The sequence below is a fragment of the Syngnathus typhle genome, linkage group LG16 (assembly GCF_033458585.1).
Source record: "Syngnathus typhle isolate RoL2023-S1 ecotype Sweden linkage group LG16, RoL_Styp_1.0, whole genome shotgun sequence".
NCBI classification, from domain to species: domain Eukaryota; kingdom Metazoa; phylum Chordata; class Actinopteri; order Syngnathiformes; family Syngnathidae; genus Syngnathus; species Syngnathus typhle.
The window spans coordinates 6,493,867-6,520,216 of NC_083753.1; the positions used below are offsets into that span (position 1 = coordinate 6,493,867).

The following is a 26,350-nucleotide window of genomic DNA, read 5'->3' on the forward strand; positions in this document are numbered from 1 at the left end:
CGCCCACTGTTGGAAAGATCGCGAGGCAGCCATACACGATGCTTTATCGCGAGATTTCCATCGACTATGTTTCCCCAATATTAATGGCACATTTACTTTGCAATTTGTCGAAATCGATCCCAAATATCTTATTATATTCACATTCCTCACATTTTTGGCTGATTTACGCAACCTTATCACATCGTAAATTTAACTCGGATGTATTAACGTGCAGTCATTTCAGCGTGTATCGTTGGAATATTTATAAACTTGTGTATTCTCGAGTATAAGGGACAAAAAGATTTAGTGACGTGCTGTTTATTTTGAATGGCAAGGCTTTTGAACGCTTTCGCCAATGGGTGGCGTCACGTAGGGAAGTCACGTGATTGGAAATTTCCAGAAGCACAGTGAAAACTCGTTGCCTCCACTAGGTGGGATCATTCTCTGCAGCACGTCGACGACACTGGTCAATTGCATTTAACAGAAACGGTCCGATTTCTTCACTTACTTTATAAGAATCAGAATAAGAAACTTTACTTTAGAAAAGACGATTATACTCTACGTTGGTTATAGTCGTTCCGGGTTTCAACTCAAGCGACAGTTTTAACTGGTAAGTTCTTCAAACGATTTTATTGTTCCTCTGATTTTAATTTGTAGAGGTAGTAATTGCATATTGTTTATGATTTTTTTTTTTTTAATATAATCAAATGACTTTGTATTTAATCGAGTAGCCAACGCCTGTCGACGACAAGTTAACGCGCCATGTGCTACGGCTAATGCTAGCTTGCGTAAACCGGAATTTTCCAGAACGTATCGATTACGCAACAACGCACAAGCGGATTGGGCAGGCAAACAACAAAGCAATAAATCGCGTACGATCGATCGATCGAATACGATTTGTTTTAGTTAACATTCTCTAAGTTTTATCTGATTAGTTAATTTTTACCTATTTCGGAAAACTTACCTCTTTAGGGAGAATAGCTACGTCATGAAGTATAGCTATGTTCATTGCAAATCCATGAAGTGTAATAAAAAAAGGTTTAACTACTGTAATGGGCTAAGAAGACATTTTAACTAATTGCATCAGTCCCAAACTTTTAAACAGTCGTTTTAGTTTATTCAAAATTCCACATCTAAAACATCTGGAATTCCGAATTTTGTGCAATTTAGCATGAGAAACTATCGTTTTGACCATAAACACTTTTTTTTTTTTCTCTCCCCCAGCTTCTGCAAGACAATGGCCAAGGGAGAAGACGCTCACCTTGCAATGGCTCAGGTTCATCAGAGTGATGGCTCTAGCGTGATTTTTAATCAGTGCAGCCCCTCATCCTACTACTCCAGAAATAGTTATGAAAGCAGCCCTTCCCTATCTTCTGGCAGTGACAGGGGGCGTCACAGATCTTCATCATCCAGCAATAGTTCCTCTCGTTCCAGGTCCCGCTCTCATCCTCGCTGCCACAGACATTCTCACTGTCGTAGCCATCGAAGACACCGCCACTCGGCACGCCGGCACAGAGCACACTCCCGATCCTATAGTCGCTCACCCTCACTAGACAGGTATCACGGGCACCGTCGAAGGTCCACTTCCAGATCTCGCTCCAGGTCTTCATTTGCTGGTGGGAGGTGCAGCAAGAGTCGTCTTAACAGGTTTCCCAAATCACAGTCCAGAGCCTATAGAAGCCCATCAAGATCTTCTGGAAGTTCAATCAGCCTGAGCTTGGAAGGTAGTGTGAACAAGCAAAATGAGATAAATAGCTCCATAACCATATTATAAACAATCACTGTAACCTGACTTATGTTTCCTCAGATAAAAGAGAACTTCTTAAAGCTGCAAAGACCAATGCCATGAAGCTGCTAGGAGTGGGGAAACTGGAGATTCCTGATAGTGTGAAACCGATCCTGACAGATGAGCTGGAGGAGCCACGAAGGTTGCTGCCAAAGTTTGAGCCAAGGGTGAGATCGCACCCTGAAAAGACATCACAGGTGGGTTTTCGGCCCTGCTAAACGCACCACACAACCATGATTCGATCGGTCAGAGAACTGTGAACGGTGTAAGTGATGTTACCACAGCAGGTCGAGTCTCTCCTTGAGTAGCAATAACATTTGAACCAGTACATAAAAATGGATTTTTTTTTTTTCCCGGATTCAAATAAAACAAAGTCGTCATGCCCGCAGTGTGAGCGTCGATGAGATAGCAAACCTCTGAAGAAAACGTATTGCATCGGACAGACACATCATAAATTAATCCCATATGATATTTCTTCTCGAATGGAAATGAGTTTAAAAAAAAGCTCTTAATGGGCTGCGAAAAGCTAAAGTTGTATCATGATTTGAATGAGCCACCTGACTCATTTTTGCATTAGCTCCACTGACAATTAGAAACTAAAGCATCCAGCTGGCAACACTTTTGAAAGACAATCCAATCCGCAACAGGACTCTGTTTTGTGATGTATTTCCTGTCTTGTGTTGACCTTTTTGGAACCTTGAGGGAATGCACATACTTTCTGTATTTATTCCTGTCTTCATAGATAACATGACAGTGGTCTTCACTCATCGGCGCCTGGGAATAAAAGGCTGTCGTGTGACTTGGGTGACGGACAATAAGTTTGCGTGAAAGGTTGATGATTCTTGTCCTGCACACACTGCGTTATGTATTGTGTACCTGGAGTAATGTCATTAAAAGCACACATAATGAGCCAATTAGCGGAGCGATACACTGCGTTCTACAAGGCAGCACTGTTGACATGACAAATGTATCTGGTTTGCAGTTGAAATGGGTCATCATTATTTAGCAGAATCCACCACTTGCTGATGGAGCGTGGGCGTGTGCGTTATAGTGACAATTCCTGTCAAGAGATCTAGAACCAGATGAAGAAGTCGTCTCCATATGCCAAAGATAAGTCGGTACATGAGGCGTCTGCTGAAGAGATGCCTGTGACAACAGTGAGAGTAAATGTGCATGTGGTTTTCTGCCGTACAAGTGCTGCTTTCTTGCTATGACGCTATTGTCAGAAGCTAGATTTGAGTCTAGACACTCACAAGCCAAAAGAAAAGTTCAGCACGTGTTCTACTCAAGTCTCACTGGTCGTGCTATTGTCTTTCTACAACAGAGCGATGAAGCGGAGGCCACCATCATCAGCCCAAAGATGGCCGCAAAACCCAAAACCATCACTTTCAGCATCAATGTAAGTTCAGAGTTGCATTCATCATTTTCTTTTCGGATGAACACATTTGACCAGGTTTTTTCTTTTCCCAGAATTGTGTGGCAAGACCAGGCATAATGGTGCCATGTGAGCCTAAGGTAACAGCGCCCACAGTGGACAGCTATGAAAGCACTAATCCCTATGGCCACTGGGTCCCAGTCGTGTCCAGTCAGTCTGCCAGGCCACGGAAGCAAGTGCGCAAGAAGTCACGTTAGGATAGACCACAACCGAGAGACCATACTGCATGTACTGTAAATAATTTGTACATATGCGCAATCATTTTTTCATCGTGACATTTTCTTTCAGATTTAAATTGGAAGAGGTGACGAAATCATTCAGGTGGGATTAGTTTATTCCCCGAGTCATGTACCTATGTTCAAATAAAGTATTTATTGATGAAAAGAAACTGTCCTTTTTTTTTTCAACTTTATGAAACAAGTGGCTGAAGTGAACGTACTATGTGCTTTAGTTTAGCGCCAACTGTCAAAATTACTATCTCCTGTAAATTTAGGTAGCATCTCATTGTTTATCCGTAGGGTATATATATACTGCTTAGAGTGGCCATCCTGAAAAGCTGACCAGTAGAACACAAATGTTCATTAAGGTGAAGGGGGGAAAAAAAAAATCAAATTATGATCACATTAAAATGACTCATGAATTCTAAAAGAAAAAAGGCCTTCAAGTAGTTTACAGCTACAAGGTTGTAAGGCTCCAATTTTACGTGAGGGTGTAGTTTTAGAAAAATTCAAGAGTCATGGGGGTTGGAAAATAAAATAAAATGGTCTGTAAACTACTCCGTATTTTTTAGGAATAAAATAAAGGGAATAACTCAATGAGGCCCAGTAGAGGGCACTGTGTGCTCACGAGTAAGCTTTGAACAAGTAAGAGTAGTTGGTCGGGCGCATGGGATGGGAATGGCCTGCCATTAATCTCACCAGTCACAAGGCTCTTCTCCTCATGTAGCTGCTTCGGGCAAGTTAGCCAGACAGATGGGGTGAATGATAATGAATTGAATGACACTCTTGTTGCTCCTTACCACACTGCACCTACATCAAACACATTCATCAGTGCGCCGTCGCCATCCAACAAACCCCGAGGTCGGATGCGTCTTGACGGTAGTTAATTCTCACGCTCGAAATGTCACTATCATAAGACCGCACACACACACACACACACACACACAACCAACTTGTGTTCTCTCAATGGTTTATTTAAAAATAAGGGTGAGAATACAGTATTCTTAAACTGCACTGTACAAACATGACATTTACTGGATACACGTTTCAACATTGGATGACTTTGAAGGGCAACTCACACAGCAGTGCCTCTCTCCAGGTTCTGCTTGATCTCTGCTGTGTATTTGCCGTAATAGCGTTCGGCCTTCTGGTTGAACTTGGCGTTCCTCTCGTTGATATAGTCGATGTCGGCGTCGTCGTTGTAGGCCCTTCGTCGGCTGTACTTGGCGCGCTTTTCGATCCTGCGCGACAGGGAAGAACGGCATCTTAGCGGTTGATAGCGCAAATGGCTCCGTTGACCCCCATCTTCTGATACCACCTAATTTATATAATGTGCCAATCTCCTCCAAACAGGTCCCTCTAGACACAATTTGTTGCGTGTCAACCATTCTCACAGTCGTGCCTTGTTACTCGTTTGGGGCAGTCGGGTGGTTTTGCACGGTTGTGTGTGATCAAATCGAGTCTCAAAGTCATTCTGTGAAAAGTATAATCTCACATCAGTCTGCAGCAATGGGAACAGGCTCGACCTGGGGGTGTGGCTAACCAAAGTAAACTGGCTGACGCTATGGCTGAAAGAACCAAAGGGTTTCATTTACAGCCCAAGTGTTTGCTGTTTTATCGATAACCGTGGGTTAGCCCGCGTGCACGCAAATGTGAACATACGTACCAAATAAAGACATTATGTCAAAGAAAAAAAAAAAAAACATCTTCACCATGCACCGTTCGAATGTACTTGCAAATACTACATTTTTACTTCACAATGGCAGGTCACAAAATACCAATAAAAGGGAACATAAAAATAACTAAAGAGGAATTCTCTGGTTGAGGAGTTATTTAAGGGAATTTATCATTTCTTTGGGGATTGATTTAATTATTATTTTTTTAAACAGGAGTGAAACCTCCCCATTTTTCCAGCAAGCATCAGAGTAATAACCGGGCGTCTTTTGACCGGAACTTACTGTTTCTCGACATCTTCCACCATGCGGTCAATGCCCTCCTCCGAGGGAACATGGGTGCCGTGGATCAAGCTATTGGATGTGGGGTGGAAGTCCTCACCACTGCGGGGTAAGTGCAAAAATAAATTAGAAATACAGAGGCATGGCAAATCAGCAATTTAGCAGACATGAACGGGCTTCTCTATACCGCCTTTGTGAGCTCCGTCATTGGGCTGAAAGACGATAGTGTGGCCCGGGGGCCAAATGTGTCGGTGCATCCTTCACGCTTGCGCATGCAGCAACATTTAAAGGCAAGGCAAGCCTGCAGGCACTTCCATGACCTTCGTGCGCTTGCCAGAGATTCAGAGTCGAAATTCTTTAGATTACAGTGTAGAGTTTGCATGAAACGATACTATCCCCAGGGTAAAAGTGGGGTCCGGTCGTTTATGGATAAGCTGTACTTTGTGCACATGTGACGGGATGAACGCTAAAACCATTAAGCCAAGCAAAATCCTTGGGATCGATTATGCTTGGCTAGATTTGGTTATAAAAGCAGAGAAGTGCCCGTATATCATTCTGTCTTTTCATCAGAGAAACACAAAAGCGGAATGGCCAGAGGCGATTTCCAAGTACTGTACTCATACATAAACGTAGAAATTGGACATTTACTCACCATTCCTCTCGTTGCTTCTCATAGTTTTGCATGTCTGGTTTGATCTGCTTGGTGAGCCTCTGATACTGCCGAAATTGGGCCTCAGCATAACCTGAGTTTGGATGCGACATTTTGGGTTATAAAATGTTGACGGTGTCGATTTTCCTCATGACTCAATAGTGTCTTTTGAATCACCGAGCGAGGAAGGAAAACAATTGCAAAGATTTAAAGTCAATTTCACCCAACCTGCAAATCCCATGTCAGGATTCTTCTTCTTTTTCTTTCTTTCCCACCGCTCCGCGTCACCAGCCGTGATGTCGAGAAGTTTCACTCGGTGGTAGTCTTCCCCTCTGGCTGCACATTCCTAAAAAAAAAAAAATGTTTAGAAGATAGAGATCTTCAGCGTGGGTTGTTATGATCACACAAAACAACATTCATTATTGTTTGACTTTGACAGAGCACTACAGCAAGATTGGGTGTAAACACCCTCAAGTCAAATATGAAAATGTGCAGCTAAGTCAAGTTTATTTGTATAGCCCTAAATCACAAGCAGTCTCAAAGGACTTCATATAGACAAAAAAATGACAATTATTCTCAAAGCATCCCCTGATCTTAAGCTCCCAAAGCACATCTTGATCATTTCGTGTCTACTCTTAACACCACCACAATGGATTTCTTTCCATTATCCATTGACTTGACTGAAGTTAGACTTTTTAGGATCATGTGTTACTTACCTTTTTCTTCTCATCTTCATGAAGTCCCCACTCCAGTCTGGCTTTTTTAGCCTCCCAGTTAGAGGGGAGCTTCAGCCTATTATTCTCCTCGACAACTTCCTGGTGATTGAGCTTGCGTGCTTCATTCTGTGGAGGAGGATGCAAAACACCTTTCAGTGTGAGTAAGAAAATACATGTTTCTTGTCAGGTCCCTGAGAAGTGGGAGATGTATACCAGAGAGCCGTTTTAAATGAGCACTAAGCATGACAAATTGAGACACAATGCAAATTTTGTAACAGACTGGACTAATGGAGACGCTAAAAGTCTATGTAGGCCTCTTACCCGTTTAAAATGTAACTCGCGGAACTTCCGTAGTCTGTCTTCTCGCTTCGAAGACCCGATTGTTTCCGTCAGCTCCCCCTCAGTGGGTGTACTCGTCTTCTGGAGTCACATTTACAGTTAATGAATCAAAAAAATAGTATGCGATTCAATCGTGGATCATTTCATAACAGAACGCGTCTTGAGAATTTTCACGTTAGCTCACAACCGTTAGCATAACAACATTGCCACAAAGCCGTATCGTTACAACGATTACCAAGTACGGAAATACATATGTATATAATAACATAATACACGCATTATTGTTATAAAAGTCAACCGGCAGAGAAATTCAATCGAAATTCCACGAAAACAAGGTGGAATACAAACCTTACTAACGGACGCCATTACCGTACTACACACCGGAAGAACCGAAAGTAGTGAAGCGGATATTGCGCAATATAATTGTTTTTAAATTTATATATTAAATTATTTAAAACATATATCTTTGTATAGTTCGACATATATGGACACGACAGGAATGACTGGGGTTTGTTGTTTTCAATTAAAAAAAAAAAAAGCAAGCTGTAACATCCCGTCTCATAGCCATGCCTACGTGGCGGCCATGTTGGCAGGGGCAACTTTCCCATCCGAGGCAATGCTGGGACATTTAAAGGTTTACTTTTTGTGTATATGCTAAAACGTGTGATATCAATGCAGCGCATATGATACAAAAAAGAAAGAAAAAAGAAAAAACGTTTTCACTTCTGAACTTGTCTTATTGTATGGTATCTAAATGAGCACAAAAACAAACAACCACTCACAATCACACCAAACAAGGTCGAGTGTTCCATTAAACTATCATGCAATTTTTAGAAAGTAACATTTATACATGCATATATCATGTAGGTGTTCACTTACAGTTCAATTAAAAAAACCTATTACATTTTTACAATTATGTTTCGTGGATTACTATAATGTAATCTGAGTTATTTGTGCGACTATAAAATTGAATTAAAGACAATTTATCGCTTGACTAATAAAAAAAACTGCCACGACACAAACACACACTGTACAGCGGGACATGGGAGGTTTACCATGCAGCCACGTGCTCAATAAAAAGTCTGTTCAGAAAAGGCAAACATATTCTCAATCATCCTACCAACGAAATGTGTTTTTGACCATAAAAAAGCACAAGTATCAATTATATCCTTAGACCATATCCATGGGCCTTTAAATATGAGTCGATGTGCCGCCGCTGACAAAAGTAAACACTTTCAAAAGCCATTTGATCCTTTTTGAGTTGCCAAATGGATGCAATCCGTATTTGATTGCATTGCACTAATAGAGCCCTTTTGCAGGATGTAATTAAATTGGGTTTATAGTCTTAGATTAAAGTGTCCTGAAGATCAGAGGCATTGTTAATGGAGTGATGCATTTTCACTGGAAACCAGATGGGAGCACAACACAGCCATCTCTTGCTACAGTAATGCAAACGCTCTGTCTATTGCTGTGAAAAACACAAAGCAACTTTATGTTCAAATGCTTCTCAAACGATTTCAAAAGTGATGCGAGTTACAGCCTCTTTGAGTTTCCCTTTTTTTTTTCCTTCTGAGAACGATCAAAAGTTTATCAGAAGCATCCCATTTTTTTTTTTTATACTGTGTATTGTATTTGAGTCGGTTATTTTGCCGAGCGTGATTTAAATCGTAAATAGATTGAGGCTAATATGAGGAATCCTGCAATCGTGTCATTGCCGCTTAGTGTTCAGCGAACTTTAGCGCAGTACGATATGGATCTCACATGTGCGAAGAGAGCCCACCCAAAACTGCTGAGCAGCCACTCTTCAGTATTAACTTTACCAGTCAAGCAAATCATGCCTCAAATAGAGTAACGTTATATCTGCAAATAAATTACACTTGGGGGACACATTCATGAATAGCCAACAGACTTCATGGTGGGTGCCTCACAAGCATCCTATGTTAATCAACCTGGATGTGATATTAGTTCAAATCCTGGAAACATATTATCATATTTACATTATTATATATGTTACTCTTAATAAAAGTTTATCCAGATTGCACATAGGGGGAGGATTGGGCGCTGCTTACTGCACAGGCAGCTGCTTCACATCTGGAAGTTAATATAAACATCACGGCCAATAAAATCATTCCATTTCCTTAATTACTATTCCTGTCATTTCCGCACTAAATGAAAAGTTATTAATTCCAGGCCAAAGCAAACATGCTTCTCCAAGATGAGGAGCTACTCCTGAAGCGTCGCCACGCTGACTACAGGCTCTTGTCACTGGAGTGGAACCAAAAGCTGGAGCAAGTGTGCATTTATGTGAATGTGTCAACGGGAGTGCGGGAGTCCGATGGGCCTGGCCTGGCCCGGCTCGGGCTGGGCTGAGGCACAGCAGACATGAATGGAACATAAAGATGGCGTCTTGTTTTCCATCTCACCCGAATGTTCCCCACTAGTGCCACCGTGATCAAGACCAGGGACAACTTGAGTTGTTTCATCTTTCTCCTTGCCCCCCTCCATCTTCCAAACTGTGGGACTGATTTTTTTTTTTTTTTTTTTTTTCTACACTCACTGACAATCTTAGCTTGAACCACACTACAAGACAGAGCTGTGCTGCTCTAATTTCCAAGGAAGAATTATAAGTACAATTCGGTATATGTCTTTTTGATAACAACACATACAGCTGCAAAAAAAAAAAATCCACATTGAAATGGCAAACTGAGCAGTGACGTGGCAGTATGTCACAAAATACACAGAATAAATGAGTCTGGAACTGGGGGTTCATGAACTTTGGAAAAGTTTTGTCAGTGGACAGTGGTAATTGTTAAAATTCTACCATGCAAAGTGAAAATAACTGCTTCCAGAAATACTGCCAACTTGTCTGAGTCTGAGACAAAATGGAAAAGCGTCTGACAAATCTTCAATTTGCAAATCACCGGTGCGTAGGCAATTTCTCCTTTGACTTCTTTTTTTACACTTGCATGACGTTCATCATGTTAAAATGACACTCCATACATTCCTCTACAATTAATAAATACATGATGGTAACAGTTGACCCTGGAAGACTTGATCACAGTTTCATCTCTTTTTCTGATGTGGAAAAAAATCATTTGAACAATTTTGACCAGCATCCTGGAAAATATCTGCTCATACTCATAATTGCGACACACACACAAGTGGAAATGAAAATTTACATTACACAACTATGATTGGAAATACACAACACTGATCAAATTAATTAGTTTGAACAAATGATGCTTTTGTTTTTTAGGAACTGGTAATTCCATTATGCCATTTTGGATTTTTTCTCAACACGTCTGAGTGTTGAGGCTGGCTGTCTTTTGCCAAAATGTTATTGCAATGTTTCTAAACATTCTAAAGGGAGACTTCATCTCTTCCATGGTCATCAACATATTTTCATCTGGAACCGTTCTTCACAGCACATTATCAGTCATCCCAGCAGTCCTATTGATGTTGCTGCACGACATTTCCAGAGGGCATAGTATATCACGCAGCTATTTGGAAAAGGATATCTAGAATGCGCCTCACGCCAAACGTATCTTTATGTCAACACAAATGCCCGTGTATCTCGACTCACTAATAAACTCATTTTCCCCCGCAGCCAAATGGATACTAATATTATACATCATGACATTCATAATTTGTGAAGGATCTTGGATCTTTAGCTATTCACTGGCCGTAAGGAGAAGCCATTTTGGTGCGTGTCAACTACACCTATTATGCAGAAGAAGCACGTATAGGCACTCAAATACCACACGTTTTGTAGCCAATGCTTTTGCTCCACCACACACACAATTAAGCCTCCAATTAAAGGCCATTATGGTTTTTCCACTAGCAGCAACCACAGAGACACAGCTAGTACATTGTGGGCACATCCATGTCTCCAGAGTTGTCATCCAATGGAATGATCTACCAACTTTATGATCATAATTACTGATCATAACAAAAGTGCAACAACAATATAAACTCGAAGGACAGCCATAAAAAGTTTGAGTCTAATAAGTGGGTGGGACTGTGGGAGAGAGGAACGCTTGAGCAACAACAACAACAAAAAGAACAACGATGACGACAACGATAGTAATAATAATAATAATAATAATAATAATAATAATAATAATAATAATAATAATAATAATAATAATAATAATAATAATAATAATAACTTGTAAAGTGTCCGGGGCTTGTAATTGATAATAGCCCGCTTCTGCATATCAAACCCCAAATCAACCACAAGAGGGAGACATTTGACTGAAATTCTCTGACAGTTGACAAAACAATACAAAACAAAACAAAAACGATACATTTTACAGTTGACCCTCACAATTTAAAAGCTTCTTATAGTCCTCACCAGCCAAAACAATTGGCGCTTTCAGTGTATGTGAAAGCACAGAGCAGTTGGGAAAAACAAGACAAATAGAAAAAATAAAAGAGAAAAAAAGGGAAAAAATACCCCTCTCCCCATGATACCCACATACCCATGACTTCCCTTGAGCAGGGCCCATTTCATGGTTAACAAGTTGCTTCAGAATTTCTCAATTGATCAAACAATGCCCAATAGATGAACGTTGATAACGGAGAAAAACCTCAGGACAAACCGGTGCGTGAGACAACAGCCTTCTATAAATTGGCCCCTATTTGACTTCCTGGGAAAAAAAAATAGCTTCTAAAAATTGCGTGTTCAAAGAAGACACAAAAGTACATTCCATATCTCCAGCAAAGTTCTCATCTGATCTGATGTGAACCAACAAATTGTTTCATCTAAGAAATACAGACTTCTTTCATGTCGACTACAAGGTGCTGACATTTCGACTTGAAATCTGATGACGAGCAAGCCGATGCCAAATATCTTCACCAAGTGTCAACAACAACACCACTGGCAACCCTCTCCGTGATAAATGAGACCTTTCTTTGTGGTTAGTATGGTTTTCCTTCGGAGCTATTTAGGTATTGAAAAGATCTTTTATATCCTTTAAGAAAGACATTTTGTGAGGCATAACATTTATATAAATGATTTTCCAGGTGGAGAGACTTGAAATACTGGGAAAATATATTTCTTGACATCATTGAAAATAAAGGCTTACTCTCAATGAGCTATGAAATAAAAGTGGAACTAAGGTCTTTGATAAAAGGGAACATGCACATTTTAAAGTTTGAAATAAAAACAAACATTCCCAGTGTGTGAAAACAAGACACCGAGCGGCAATGATAACTTGTGCGCTAACGAATGAGACTTTCTGCTCTCATGTGATTTAATAACATACTTTTGAGTAGAGTACTGCCCAAAGAAATTTCAGACAACTGGTCCATTTATAAATCTTAAAACATTAAAGTACCTGCGCAGAAAAAAAAATACATTAATATTACAAATGTAAGCCAGGATATAAAAAAAAGACCAACATGGGACACAATAAGCTTGGGTATATAGAAACCAGATCGGGGTCAAGCCTAAAAGTAATATACTGAGAGAATGTGTTTAACAGAGTCCATTAAAGCCAAAAAGCCTCTGAGGGAACACTCCACCTCCAGGTTAGCTGCTCGCTCTGAGTAATGGACCAGGGTGTTTTCAGACTCTCATGGCCCCTCGCGGGGCTTGCTATGATCAAGTTAGAAAGATCGAGCCGTGCCGTGCCCATCTCCTGTTGTCATATCCGATTGCAACAGAGGAGCAAGGTGAAAGAGGAGGAATCTATTCAATTCAGATCACACATCACAATAAGATTGAATCTTCCATATAAACACGCGTTTGGGGATGATTCAGGAGAATCATTTGTTTCAAAACACCAGCAATGAAAGGAAAGTGTAAGGTACCAATTCTTGTAATATGAAGGGAGGGGGGGGATGTTGAAATAATGTACACTACCGTTCAAAAGTTTGGGGTCACAAAATTGTTTGGGTGACCCCAAACTTTTGAACGGTAGTGTAAATATTATCATAATAAAATATTATGAATTAAATATTATAAATTATATTTTATATTTGTATAAAATTATATATAATCTATGAATATAAGTATACATATATGTTATAAGATTTTTTACACAGAAGATTATATGTATAATCTATAAATAATTATCTAAATAAATATATACACTACCGTTCAAAAGTTTGGGGTCACCCAAACAATTTTGTGACCCCAAACTTTTGAACGGTAGTGTAAGTAGCAAGACAAAAACAGACAAAAAAAAATTAAGCATAACTATTTAATATAGTCAGAATATGTTGTCCAAATCTCAGATTTACGTGTTACACAGTCTCCACTACGTTGTCTGGACCAGCAAAGTCGTTTAAAATTATCCAACGCTTGAATCAACCACAATCTCGTTCTACACTATATGGCAAAATGCGCCACGTGGGAGATCACAATCGAGATTTATACTCCGCGCACTATAAATTCTTCATAAAACCTCCCGATAATCCAGATCCAAATTAGTGGTTGCTCCATGGCGGCCTGATTCTATTCTATTGTACCTGTTTGGCAACAAGCAAATGAAATAACATTCACCTTCATCATCCATTGTGGCCGTGAGTCTTTTGCTCAGTGGTTAACCAATTTTTGGATGCTTTTTCAAGTGTGAGGCCATCACTATTATAATGCCATCATAGCTGGCTGCCAAACCATAGCCAATGATGTCACTTCCCCCCATGGTCATGGTGGTTTTGGTTTTGGCCACTAGTGCAAGCGACATTGTGTGCCCTAGTAGGAATCTACGGAGCTTCCAACTTGGCAACCGGCCATGATCTCCACACCCCCCACAGCAAGATGCACATCCATGCAGCTGTTTTGACTTACTGGAGTACTTTTCGCAAGGCCAATCTTGCTTGCAGTCGTAGCTTTTTTATAATAATAAAAAAAAGAAAGTACCCTCTTCTCTTTCCACTCATGCCTTTCCGCAGACTTTTGTAGTCAAGCTGCAAGGTGGAAAAGAAGCTGAGGCCCAGTGGCGCCGGCCGGCCGGCCGTCCGGCCGCATGTGTGGCTTCGAGAGGGGAAACAGGTGATGAGAGAATATGGAGAGGAACAAATCGCACAAGGATATGAAGGCTGCATTTGCAGTGGAAAGTCATTCTCTTGCATGGAGCATATTTTGGGGTGTACAATTTGGCTGTGTGGTTATTTTGATAGCATTAAGCCACCCTTGTGTTTCATTCATTTTAAATGGAGCGGAACATTAACATACTTTTGCGTTGGTTTTAGGCTTGAAGTATTTGAGAATGTAAATTATTTATATTTTTACCCGTTTGAAATTGGGAAAGCACGTTTTATAAATGATACCGCCCTTTTTTTCTATTTGACCTGACTCTGTAATTTGCCATTTCGTTTGACAGATCCACTGTCCGAACTGGTTCTGCATGCAATTTTTGAGGTTGGGAATTTCTCATAGTGATGTTGTGTCTGTGAAAAGCCACTTTGGTTTTCCAAAATGTATTATTATTTTTCCAAAAGTTACACAATTTGGAGTTCAACCAAAGAATTCTGAAGAACGCCAACAGTGATAACGTCACACAAGACATTGGTAAAACTAAAAAATGATTTAATTTCATTTTATTTATCTTTGACTCTATTCTGATGCCACCTCACAAGCGTACCAGTCATGGCAAATAAAATAACGCTTGTGGCAAATAAAATAACGCTTGTGAGTGCACAATTAACAAATAGCACACAACCCCCCAAAAAAGAACAAAACTGACCGAGGAAACTTACAAACATGCTGAACATGTTTATTTGACGATGCTTTGACGATGCTGGCGTCACTTTCAGTCTACATCATGTTTCCATTTACGTACTTTACGACACCATTCGATTCCCTATTCATCCCATGAGGAGAAATGAAAAACATGATGGAAATGACAACAACATGGAAGTCGATCAGCATGTGTGGCTTTTTCTTTCTGTACTGTAAATACGAGCAAGGTTCAAGGCACTTTTTCACTTTCATTTCAAACATACTGCCCCCGACTGAAATCTAAGTCGAAATGATGTTTTGCCGGGAATAACGTTCTTGTGTGACAGAAATGTCAATATCTGTCTGTGATCAAAACCAGACATTGTTTGGGGGGGGATTTGAAAGCTGACTGTATTTCATGGCGAAAGCCTTGGGCTGGAATGTATAGTGAATGTAATTTTTGTCTTACGTTGCTTCGTTGCTATTATCGAGAGGCCCGCCCGCCCGCCCGCCCGGCCGCTCTGCTTGCTCGTCTAGCCTAATTTACAATCCAAGTGAATGGTTGTATTGGCTCAGCTGTTCCTGTTCCGAAGCTCCGGGGGCCTTGCCAGTCATCGTGGTTACTATAAAAACGAATCATTTCAATTTCCTTGTATCTTATTTCATTCATTTACTTTAATCACAGTCGATGGGAGGCGCCAATGTTTCCCCATGAGTGGCGTCTGCTAAAGGGAGCAGAAATTTGGACCTGGCACTGGGGCAAAGACACCCATAGTAGAGAATTTAATGATCTCGCTGGAGTCTCCAGTGATTATAGATCATCTTGGAGGATCGACGTGGCCTTTTGATCTCACGATCTTGCAAATGAAGTCGAGCGGAGAGACGTTGACTAATCATCTGCGGTTTCGGAAAGCTTGCAGTATGGACGGGCTCTGCTAACTAATAGAGGGTGAAAAAGCCTTGATCTTCTTTCTCTTAAAAAAAAAAAAAAAAAAAAGGTAGATTGCAAAAGCTGGATGGCGGCCAGTCTCGATCGGGTGTATGCCGCCTCTCGCCCAAAGGCAGCTGAAATAAGCTCCAGAACCCCAATGACGATATATACCGTATGTAAAATTGATGGATGGATTTACAAATCCACTAACGGACCATGGATTCTTCAAAAATGAAAAAAAAGAAAGTTGCGTGTGGATGGTCCCAGAACTACTTTGTGGCATTTTCAGACCAGACAAGAGTGATGTCCTTCGTCTGCTGCATTAATTAGCAGTCATTCAGACAGGAAACCAGAGCCAGGCCTCCAGTTCACTTTCATGTCACATCCCATTTGCAAGTAGAAAGCTCATTTTTCAATATTTACTCTATCACTTCCAGACTCATCATTCCTGTGAATATGCATGAGGAGGACCATCTATAGTTAGCTGCTCTCCTTTTTTGGGGGGGGTCAGTGTTGTCACACCACATTAAAAAAGAAAAGCCTTTAAGCAGTAACACGTTTAAACGTAACAATAATCAACCCCAGGGTGAAAGTGTTTTATGATCTGGCAGTGCCGCGGACAAAGCAAATAATCGCCCGACACGGAGCAGCAGGTAGTTTCACTTAACCTCTGCTCAGGACCGAGCGCTGACGTAACTGGAAGCACATGGCTCGCCCAGCATATTAGACAAGCCGGAGATGGATTATTCCGATTGCCTGAGTCAAGCATCAAATATTGTTCGTTACTTTGAGTTGCGAGAATGCAAAACAATGACACAATTATTCCACAGTTGCTACGCCACCTGCCTGGCACAATTGGAAAAGAATCAGTGGAGTACTTAGTAGATGACATCCCTGGAAACGACATTAATTGTTCTCGTCACAGTCTCCGAAATTCCCATCAGCGTTATGAATGGTCCAGACAGCACAGAACATTTACAGTATGATTCATTTTAAAACAAGCAAAATATGTGACTTTGTGTAAATACTCAGGGGAATAATTGATCAATTGAATCGTTAGAACGTTTCCTTTTCTCTGACCCCTTGTTGCTAGGCAGACTATGTGGGGCTCAAACATTTGTGACCCAATGAAAGCATCGGCGTACCCCAGTCTGGGACCACCGAGCGGTCCGAAAGGAAAACAACACGCTGGCAGAAGCAGATCAGAAAGTCAGAAAGACACACACTAACTACATGAGTCCAGATTCATTTCCTAATCGAATATCTGCTTTGTTTTGAATATAAAATACAGTGGAATTGCCATCGTCAATCACAATCGGGTTAGTGAAACAATTTGACTTGCAAGTTGTCATTTCAAAACAAAAATTTCCAGAACATAATGTCACATGAATGTATTTGTTCCATATCTGGACTGACACCAGTAAAAACCAAACCAGAGCAAACCACACCACAACAAAATACAACAAACAAAAATCTACCGTAATTTTCGGACTATAAGTCGCGTTTTTTTCATAGTTTGGGTGGGGGGGGGCGACTTATACTCAGGAGCGACTTATATACATATATATGTTTGTTTTCACTTTTTTGGGCATTTTATGGCTGGTGCGACTTATACTCCGGTGCGACTTATAGTCCGAAAATTACGGTACTCATTTAAAAACTTCATTCTACGGTGAACGGAAATGAATTGTTAACCCTCACAAGTGTCGCTTGTGAAATCAAACAACATTTCCGCGACAGTAAAAATGTTCTCTCTTAATATTTCCCATTGCTTCTATGTTCATCATCTCAATCTTTTCTTTTTACAATCACAGGCCCAATTCCATAATGGAACACACCAAAAATAAAAATATTTCATTGAACACCAAGCCAGATGAACCACTCATGTCCCCGATTCATTGCACACATTAGAAAGAAGAAAAAAAAAATAGCCTTTGCACCTAATGCAAATTCACCACTAACTGAGCCCAGTGTAGTTAATTATGCAAGTAAGTGAAAGCACTAAGAAACTCTGAGAGAAAGGTGGTGCCTGTGTGTTCAATACCTGCATATCCAAATGGAGGGAGAGAGCTTGCATCTTGTGGTCTGCTGTTTACTGGATGTCTGTGGCCTGTGGCTTTGTCTCACTCTCATTAGCGTGTTTGGCGTTGGCGTGCCGAGCGGCCCTACAGTAAATGCTCCTTATCGCTCGGCCACTCCTGTGGGCACGGCGGCCGCAAAAACCAATGAGAGGATGTCGGATGGATGAGCTGAGCCCAGAAAGTGAGCCACATCCAAGTATCTGTGAGTAAGGATGTATGCGGAAAGGTCACGTCCAGTGGCAGGTGACCATTCATCTCACAGGCCAGGTTAAGTGCTAGTCCAAACCCAGGGCCGCTATCGGATTCCCCCATGTGGTTCTGCTGAGGACTCCGGCCGGCTACGTATCTGCAAACAGATGTTGGATATGCAGTAGGCTGGATAAACCACATAATGGCACACACCTCATTGCTACCAACCAGCGCCTTGTTGATTCTTTCCGGCACGGCTCCAGACTGATCGTTATTGTTACTTAACAGATAAATCAAGTGACTGGAAAAAGGATCAATGCTTTTCACATCCGTTTGATTCAGATCCAAATGAATAACAGGCTGGGATTATGATTTATGAATAGAAGGCTTCTTTAATTGCCTGAGCAGCGGGAAAGTCTTCCTTCTGTCACACTGATAGTTGAGCGTATATTTCTATCCATGAGGTCTGACAGGACCACCGTTGGTTCCCATATAGATCAGGATACTTGATATGTATGTGCGCCCCACCCTTTGAAGAAATAAAGAATAAAGAAAAATCTAGCGCTGTCTCTCTCGCTCGGTCCCGAGTACCCTAATTTCTCTTTCCAGTCATGGAATATGATAATTTTCTTATTTGCAAGAAATATCAATTGCTCAAGGCAGACACATAATCATTGGGGAGGAAAGGAGAAGCTACCTGTGTAATGTGTTTAACCGGCTAACCCATTTAGCCGCAGGCGCTGTTTGAAAATGAGAAAGTGCTGATGGTCAAAATCAATTTTCCCTGTGTCCAAATTACTCCCTGTCCGGCTTAGAATTTCACCTAAATGGCCAAACCTTAAAAACACAGATACTAATTCTATCATATTAGAGGATGGGCATACGTATAGTTCAACTTATTGCTAATGCTATTTTTGCTGTATTTATTGATGTGCAACCGAGATTCAAGAGCTATGGCGCACTTTAAATCATTTCAATTAAATAAATAAATGTAATAATTCAAACAAATAAAATAAACAAAATTCACAAAAAAAAAAAGATAAATAAAACAAATAAAATAAAAAATAAAATGAAAACATTTGAATACTAGCATGAACAAAAACGATGGACACCGCATTAGGAGTACTTTGATAAAGGATGTAGACAAGAGCCAAAGCAGTGTGTATGCATGTATGAATTATTATTATTATTTTTTTTAAAATGAATACTTCCCCAAAGCCTGATTTGTGTGATGTCACACTAGCTGATCTCTCCTGTACTATCAAGTTTAAAACACTGCAAAATAGTCCCTCGCAGTCACTTTTACTTTGTGAGCTGGCTCCTTTTAGTCCAGACAGACCTACATTTTAGCCTCCCTTATAAACTGGAAAGCCTTACGTGTTTTCATTAAAGCATGTAATTATGGTCACTTCCAGGAAACTTTTTGAACGAGCGTTAATATATAAACAGCCATTCTGCAATGAGGTAAGCTGGAAACTGAAGGATTCATTTATTTGTCACTCGGTGAGATGCCGTTCAGTTGAGGGTAAGACAGATATAATCTTATTTGCTTGATTATACACAAATTGTATTATGCTCGCGTGATATGAAATTCATATTTAAGATCTCCTTCTTTGTACTGGTACTAATCAACTGCATGGAGACGTTTAGTCATTCGACATTTCTTCACGATCGTTTTTTTAAGTGCAGAAATGACATTCCTCACAGATCATTCCTCCAAACCATTTTACAGTTCTACAAGAAGGCTTTATAAGAAAAGAAGAAGACACAAAAGCAAGCAGACGCAGATGCAGAGCATAAGGGAGCCTTGCAGGAGGTAATATTATAATCTGGGCCCTTATAATAAATCATAAAGCTCTATTTTATTGATGACGCGCACAAGTGAAACTTTTTTGTTAACATTACGCAAGCTGGGAAGAGCTCCAGGTCGCTGATAAATATTTAACACCACTGGATGGGCGTGAAGAAGGTATATTGTAACCATTTGAGCAGAAAGCGTCCCGGTATTCCCGATATTGACCCTAACGTGCTGACGGGAGGAGGTGCGGAATAAAGTGACACTAATGGAACACTGATGACAAAACAAGGCGAGCACGGGGACCACTTTCTTGCATTTTTAATTCTTAATGCCGTCGCCTCGGGTTTCAATCCGTCTTGCGCCGAGGAGGCCGCTTGGTCACACGGATTAAGATTTCTTTGTGAGGAAATGGTCACGTGATTTACCGTCGGTGGAGAGGCGCTACAGGTGTCATCGGCGGGGAGGGAGGGATAAGATGACGTCTGGACGCTCCTCACCCGCTCCGGGATCTGCTCTATTGTGACTCGAACGGGAGATCGGAGCGTCACCCTATACTTTGAAAAGACACTTTGATGGCCATTAAATATTAATGTTGGGAATCATAGCCCATGAGCTGTATCCATATTACACGGGCCATGCAAATTGCCTCAATCAGTGAGCCAAATGAAATAGGATCTGATCAGGTGTATCAATAAGACAACTGTTATCTTTAACGCTATTAATATAGACTAAACCAAGCAGGCACAAATTACAGGCAAGGATTTTCTTCTTTTTTGTTTTGGGGTAATTATTGTCTTTATTTTAATGTCATTTTATTTTTACCAAGATTTTTTTTTTTTAGTACAAGATCAATTCTTAAACTGTAAAAAGCTCACAAGAATAAATCTTAGAAGAGAGTAGACTGTCATAAAAATAAATAAATATATTTTAAATATATAAATTATTTGCACATACACTTATTTGTTAGCAGTCTACCTCTCAATTCATAGAAAACTGATGGATGGGTGTAAATTAATATATTAGCACCTTTACCTTTTTAGATTTTTCTAGGCTAGTTTCGAAAAGTTTCTATTCATGACTATGTGGAAAAACATACAAAAAAAAAAAAAAAAAAATCCAGCTCGTCGCGACTGTCTGCACACTACTGTGTATTTGTTGAAACATCACACTGGCTGTTCTCTCCCTTGTACATAAACCTTTTGCACATTTAAACATTTGATCTGCCAATTCTCTTGGACATAATTGTTCTTGGATAATTTGGTTTTTCCCTCCTTTCTTTTTTTTTTCTTTGACTGTCTCTGTCAGCGTTTCTGTGTGGGCCTAAACTCAGTCTGGCCCAAAATACACTTCTATGGCTCCTCTGAACGGGCCGGGCCTGATAGACCGCAGATGCACAGGCCTAAAAAATATGAAACAGCCGCCCCCCTGTTCATTCATTAATCCTCGGGGCCCCGTCATACGACTGTGATGCAACCCTGAACTATCTCAAACAGTAGGTGCGGTAAAACATTGGCCTCATTTCATCAGTGCCTGGGGCAAATCGAAAGCGGTTGAGGGGAACCTGTGCCAATCCAAAAGCGCCTGCAGACAAAAACCTAACCTGATCCACATTCAAAATGGTGCGTGGTGGGTGGTTGCGAGAGAGAAATTCATTAAGTCATAAATAAAAGCGGCTCATCAACATGAGCTACATTGGCGTGATGCTCATCATCTTGTCAAACTTTACTACCCATCATCTCCAAAAGCCTATCAGGGAGATTGAAACCAAAGGTGGGTGAGAAAGTTGGTGTTTAATTGCAGCAGCATTGTTCAATAAGTTATTTGTCTGCATTCCTCTCCTGCAGGTGTGCGAGGCCAACTGAAGCTTTTTGGGCGGCTGCTCAATGTGTGGGCACACTTTCTTAGACATTCCATTCCTCTAACATGTCAACAAGCTGCACAGGCCTGGGCCAAATCACACCATGTTTGTATGTGCGCAGGGGAAGTGTGGTGTGCATTTTCAAGTATTCCACTTTCTTGACGATTAATATACAACACTGCTCTGAGGACAGCACGGGCGTTGTTGTTTAAATCACCTTTTGGACCACAGTCACTGTGAATTAGCAGAAGAGTCAAATGTGTTGACAATTGCTTAAATCAGCCTTCATTAGATTTATATATTTATTATATATATATATATAAATATATAATAATAATAATTCATTATATTTGTATAGCGCTTTTCAAGAACCCAAAGACGCTTGTCTTTGATATTATATATAAATATATAAAAAAAATATATAAATATATATATATATATATATACCGTAATTTTCAGACTATAAGTCGCGTTTTTTTTCATAGTTTGGGTGGGGGGGCGACTTATACTCAGGAGCGACATATACATATATATGTTTTTTTTTCACTTTTTTGGGCATTTTATGGCTGGTGCGATTTATACTCCGGTGCGACTTATAGTCCGAAAATGACGGTACTTATTTATTTATACATTTATATATTTATATTCCATACACACATATCTATATATATGGATGCATGTGTGCGTATACATGCAAGTTTGTGTCACTGTGTGTTTCCGTGTAAACACTGGCAAGCCTTCCTGTGGTGCTGTGCACACAGACATGAAGATATTCTAGTTGAGGTTATGAGGAGGAGGGTGGCGGAGGGCTTGATATGCTGGGAATGAATGAGGCATTTACTTGTGACACTTATAAATACTCTCCATGCTGGCAACACTGTTGCACGGCTCACCCACACCTCGTATCAGCCGCATGTTTTAGGTGCAGAAAGATTTGTATTATTATTCAGGTGACATGCAGCAAAGAGAAATGATTCAGAGTTAGAAGGTTCTGATTTCCCATTGGCAACTCGGCTAATCAGGGTTATAAGAGCGATTTATTTTTGCTGATTCAATCGGGCCATTCTTGAAAATGGAAAGCTGTTTGCTGTTTATCAGACTGCAAGTCTTCCACTCGCTCTTATTAATGATAACATTACAGTAATATAGGTGTTTACGATAGGTATGGGGCTTATTTGGAATTAATAAAACATCGGCTTTCCTATGTGTTCAACATAAGTGCTTTTGTTTGTTCTGTTTGGTCTCGCGTGAGCCGAGGACCATTAACCGGAGACCGACATTTTTACCAGTGGTTTGTGAAAGTGTTCCCTGAAATTGACCGGGAATGCACTGACTGATACAGAGTCTCACTTGTCTTTTTTTTTTTTCTTTTTCTCAAAGCAGAGGACAAGGCAATTCCTCAAACCAAAATCACATTACCTTCACAATATTAAGCACACTGATATGAAGCTCGAGCAAGGGTGTCAAATTTTTGGCGCGTGGTGATTATAATTTCCCTCGGCGGGCCATTACGACTGTCAGCGTCTTCTATATACATACAGTATAGGCTGCACAATAAACTGATAAATAGCTAGTTTTAAAATCAGAGACTAGTAAAACTTGTTCAAATATTTTAAAAACAAGAATGGGAATAAAAATGTATTTAAGCGAAGACAATTTGTTCTTTTAGTAGTGACAAAATAGAGCAAACCACATAAAATGATGTCGCGGGCCATATCTGACCCCCAGGCCTTGAGTTTGACACCTACATTCTATTGCAACACTACTGTTTTATTTAAGGCTATCATAATTTAACAACAACAAGAATTAAAATCTAACAATAGCAATATTTTTGACTCATTTTGTATGTATCCAAATGGAAAAAAAAAAATCAAGGGTTGCAATTTGAACACATTGTGTCATTGTTTATATATCATGTCAATGTGTCCATCAAAATGAGTTTTTCTAATTCCTCTCGTGTTACAAACACCTGATAGAATGCACTTCTGTCCAAACAATAACCACAAACCATGCTAAAGACATTTTTATAACGTTGTAAGTGCATTGTGAAATTTGTGCACATCAATTTTGAAACAATATACACACTGCACCAATTGTAGCCATAACGTCATAAATGATAGTCAAGGTAAAGTTGGTTGAGCTCTTAATGAAAAAGGGAGCTTCTGTCTCTCCAGGGTTGGTGGAACGTTTACAGTTGACAAAATCCCCCAAAAGTCATCTGAAAGTGTGTTTTTGTGTTTAATTCGATAATGTTCCCCTTGGGTTTCCAGGAGCTCACAGATTGGGCTTCAAAAGCAGCTATTTAAAAGTCTTGACTTAGCAGGACACTCCAAACAGTCGAACCGCTTCAAACGTCAGCCAAACAAGATCCACATGGTTGAGTCTTTGCTCAAAGTAGCCAGCGCCTGAGCACGGGGCCATAAACAACTCCTAATTGCTTTAATTATCATATAATTTAAAAAAGATGCTTTACGAGCGTGACACAGTATTTACCTAGAGTCAAATGGGGAAAAAAAAAATAAAAATCCAATATGCGCTTCAAAAGCTGTGAGGGACAGGAAATAAATTTCTTCTCAAGAAAAATGAAGCCTTGTGGGGGGAAAAAAAAAATGTTGACCTGTGAGTTAAGCTTAATGCAATGTCCAGAAAGACTTATAGGTGGTTACTTCTGTTTTTCCAACAGCGCCAACAGAAGATGAACAGAGGGAAACGGTCGACTGTTTCTCAACAACAGTTTCCTTCCTGCTCGGAGATAGTACGAGTGGTGGCACGGGATAAGAGAGGTGAACAAGTCCAAATTGACAAAGAGGCAGTTTAGGAACATTTGTCAGTCCCTGTTTTCAAATGGCCGGTGTCAGAGGTGAGTCAATAAACCATCTGTGTTCCACTGACCCCTCATCAATTTTCCATCTCAGGACCCTAACTTGTGAGTGTTGACATGTGGAGGCCAAAACGTGCTTCTTGCTCAGATGAACGATGAATCGGAATTACCGTAATTTTCGGACTATAAATTGCGTTTTTTTTTCATAGTTTGGGTGGGGGGGGTTACTTATACTCAGGAGCGACTTATATACATAAATATGTTTTTTCATTTTTACTTTTTTGGGCATTTTATGGCTGGTGCGATTTATACTCCGGTGCGATTTATAGTCCGAAAATTACGGTAATTCAGATGCTTGAGTACACTCCGGGCTGATTTGTGGAAGCACTTTGGTGAGCTCCGAAATGTGCCTTTCATTTGCAGCTTGGACCACCACATCATCATTTTCGCCACTCCTCATTAGAAGTGGGAAGAAGGGACCAGGGGGAAAGTAAGAAATAAAGATAAATGAGACAGAGGAAATAGAGAGAGACAAAGAGCGAGGATGAATGAGTGAGTGTTTTGGAATACGGGAACCAAATGACATGAATTTGGGCCTGCTCTCTGAAGTGGGCCTCTCCAGTCAAATGAAACGCCCATGAATCCATCCAGTGATGGATGAAGCGTTGTTCTTGCTCAACCCTGACAGATTCTGGGAAAGCGTTTCGGTCGGATCTGATTCTGAAAAAGAAGCGAGCCAAAAGCCCGTATGGATTTTCACGCTGTGGCGATCAGAACCGAATGACATTTGCTCTGCAACGAAATCAACTTGGCGTTTGCTCTTTTAGCTTTCTGACAAATTGACTTTACAAAGGCGGTATCTCCTTGTTCAAGGAACACATGTGGCCTTTTGTGGTACCATCTTCCTTCTGTGACCTCATCAGAGTCACGGTTGAGGTGATAGGATCCAGATGGTGATGAGCCGGTGGTAATTCCCTCCTTAACCTGTTATCTACACCTCTCATCTACGTTATTTCCCCCCAGTCCTTAACGGTCAGATAAGGTCCATCAATGTAGGTATCGTTTTTAATTTTCCAAACAATTGCCAGAGAATAGTCCTCGACTAAATCAATCATCTGTTCATGTCTGTGGTTGATTTGCATGGTGTCAGTTGTCTACCTCAACGGTATAACCTATAGATTATCATTAGTTCTCTGATTGGTGGCAGACCTTTGACCTCTAATTAACACAAGTTTAGATCCTCGCCTTCTTCTACGAGTTATTAATAGAAGTCTAATCCAAGAAGCAAGGTCGAATCTCTTCGGCCGCTCACACTCTCGTATACAAACAGGCTAAGATACTCATTGATCTTCGAGCACGGTGTTCATTTCAAATTCCTGTTAGGATCCATCCACCTCATTGATTTCACCATCTCCTTTGATTAGGCACTTGAGGGGAGCATTCCAGTGTTCCAATCTGGAAGACTCGCCCCAGAGGACCGGTGAGAAAAAGTCAAGGTGGAAAAATTGAGATCTGGCCCAAAAGAAAGAGTTTATGAGAAACCCCCAAGATTTGTGCCACTTAATGATCAGTAAAAGCAGTACCGTAATTTTCGGACTATAAGTCGCGGATTTTTTTTTTCATAGTTTGGGTGGGGGGGCGATTTATACTCAGGAGCGACTTATATACATATTTATGACTCCAAATCTGTTTTGGCTATCATGGAGACAAAACAGCGGCTCTAAGCAGGGCTTTAAATAAAGCAGCCACGCCATCAATGCGTTTAAGCCTCGGCCGACTCGAATCAAAGGATTCGCGGGGAGCTCAAAGCTGCAGTGCGTGTACGGCGCAACCTTTTCGGACCTGGAGTACAGACACAAAGCTTGTTTGGAACCACAACACAGATCAAATGCAACAACTGGAACGGCTTGGAGACCACAGAGCCTG

The 26,350-nt window shown here is 40.6% G+C and overlaps 2 protein-coding genes and 1 long non-coding RNA gene across 7 annotated transcripts; 2 read left to right on the plus strand and 1 right to left on the minus strand.

Annotated features, from left to right (window-relative positions):
- The first annotated feature begins 402 nt into the window (after positions 1-402).
- rsrp1 (arginine/serine-rich protein 1) lies at positions 403-3,588 on the plus strand. Of its 2 annotated transcripts, none has more exons than XM_061302003.1 (5): positions 403-589; positions 1,204-1,703; positions 1,787-1,962; positions 3,090-3,164; positions 3,236-3,588. In XM_061302003.1, exons 2-5 carry the CDS (start codon positions 1,217-1,219, stop codon positions 3,395-3,397), a joined length of 900 nt encoding a protein of 299 aa, XP_061157987.1. In that variant the 5' UTR covers positions 403-589; positions 1,204-1,216; the 3' UTR covers positions 3,398-3,588. The 2 variants fall into 2 exon arrangements, with proteins under 2 accessions (XP_061157987.1, XP_061157988.1); XM_061302004.1 differs by having other exon boundaries at positions 1,787-1,932.
- On the minus strand, positions 3,517-7,514 carry syf2 (SYF2 pre-mRNA-splicing factor). Of its 4 annotated transcripts, none has more exons than XM_061302008.1 (8): positions 7,426-7,514; positions 7,060-7,158; positions 6,739-6,864; positions 6,251-6,368; positions 6,026-6,116; positions 5,377-5,475; positions 4,498-4,659; positions 3,517-4,222 (listed from the first exon to the last, which is right to left on the minus strand). In XM_061302008.1, exons 1-8 carry the CDS (start codon positions 7,441-7,443, stop codon positions 4,138-4,140), a joined length of 798 nt encoding a protein of 265 aa, XP_061157992.1. In that variant the 5' UTR covers positions 7,444-7,514; the 3' UTR covers positions 3,517-4,137. The 4 variants fall into 4 exon arrangements, with proteins under 4 accessions (XP_061157992.1, XP_061157989.1, XP_061157990.1 ...); XM_061302005.1 differs by having other exon boundaries at positions 3,517-4,228; XM_061302006.1 differs by having other exon boundaries at positions 3,517-4,228; positions 7,060-7,155; positions 7,426-7,488.
- On the plus strand, positions 6,802-9,788 carry LOC133169648 (uncharacterized). The gene is made up of 2 exons (XR_009718430.1): positions 6,802-6,895; positions 9,268-9,788. It is a non-coding gene; the product is annotated as an uncharacterized LOC133169648 (long non-coding RNA).
- Positions 9,789-26,350: the final 16,562 nt, after the last annotated feature.

Coding starts and splice junctions, on each gene's coding strand:
- rsrp1 (XM_061302003.1), top strand. CDS start 1,217: ATGGCCAAGGGAGAAGACGCTCACCTTGCAATGGCTCAGGTTCATCAG. Junction 1,704..1,786: donor AATCAGCCTGAGCTTGGAAG/GTAGTGTGAACA, acceptor ATGTTTCCTCAG/ATAAAAGAGAACTTCTTAAA. Junction 1,963..3,089: donor ACCCTGAAAAGACATCACAG/GTGGGTTTTCGG, acceptor TTTCTACAACAG/AGCGATGAAGCGGAGGCCAC.
- syf2 (XM_061302005.1), bottom strand. Junction 5,476..6,025: donor GAGAAGCAACGAGAGGAATG/GTGAGTAAATGT, acceptor CTTACCCCGCAG/TGGTGAGGACTTCCACCCCA. Junction 4,229..4,497: donor CTGGAGAGAGGCACTGCTGT/GTGAGTTGCCCT, acceptor TGTTTGATGTAG/GTGCAGTGTGGTAAGGAGCA.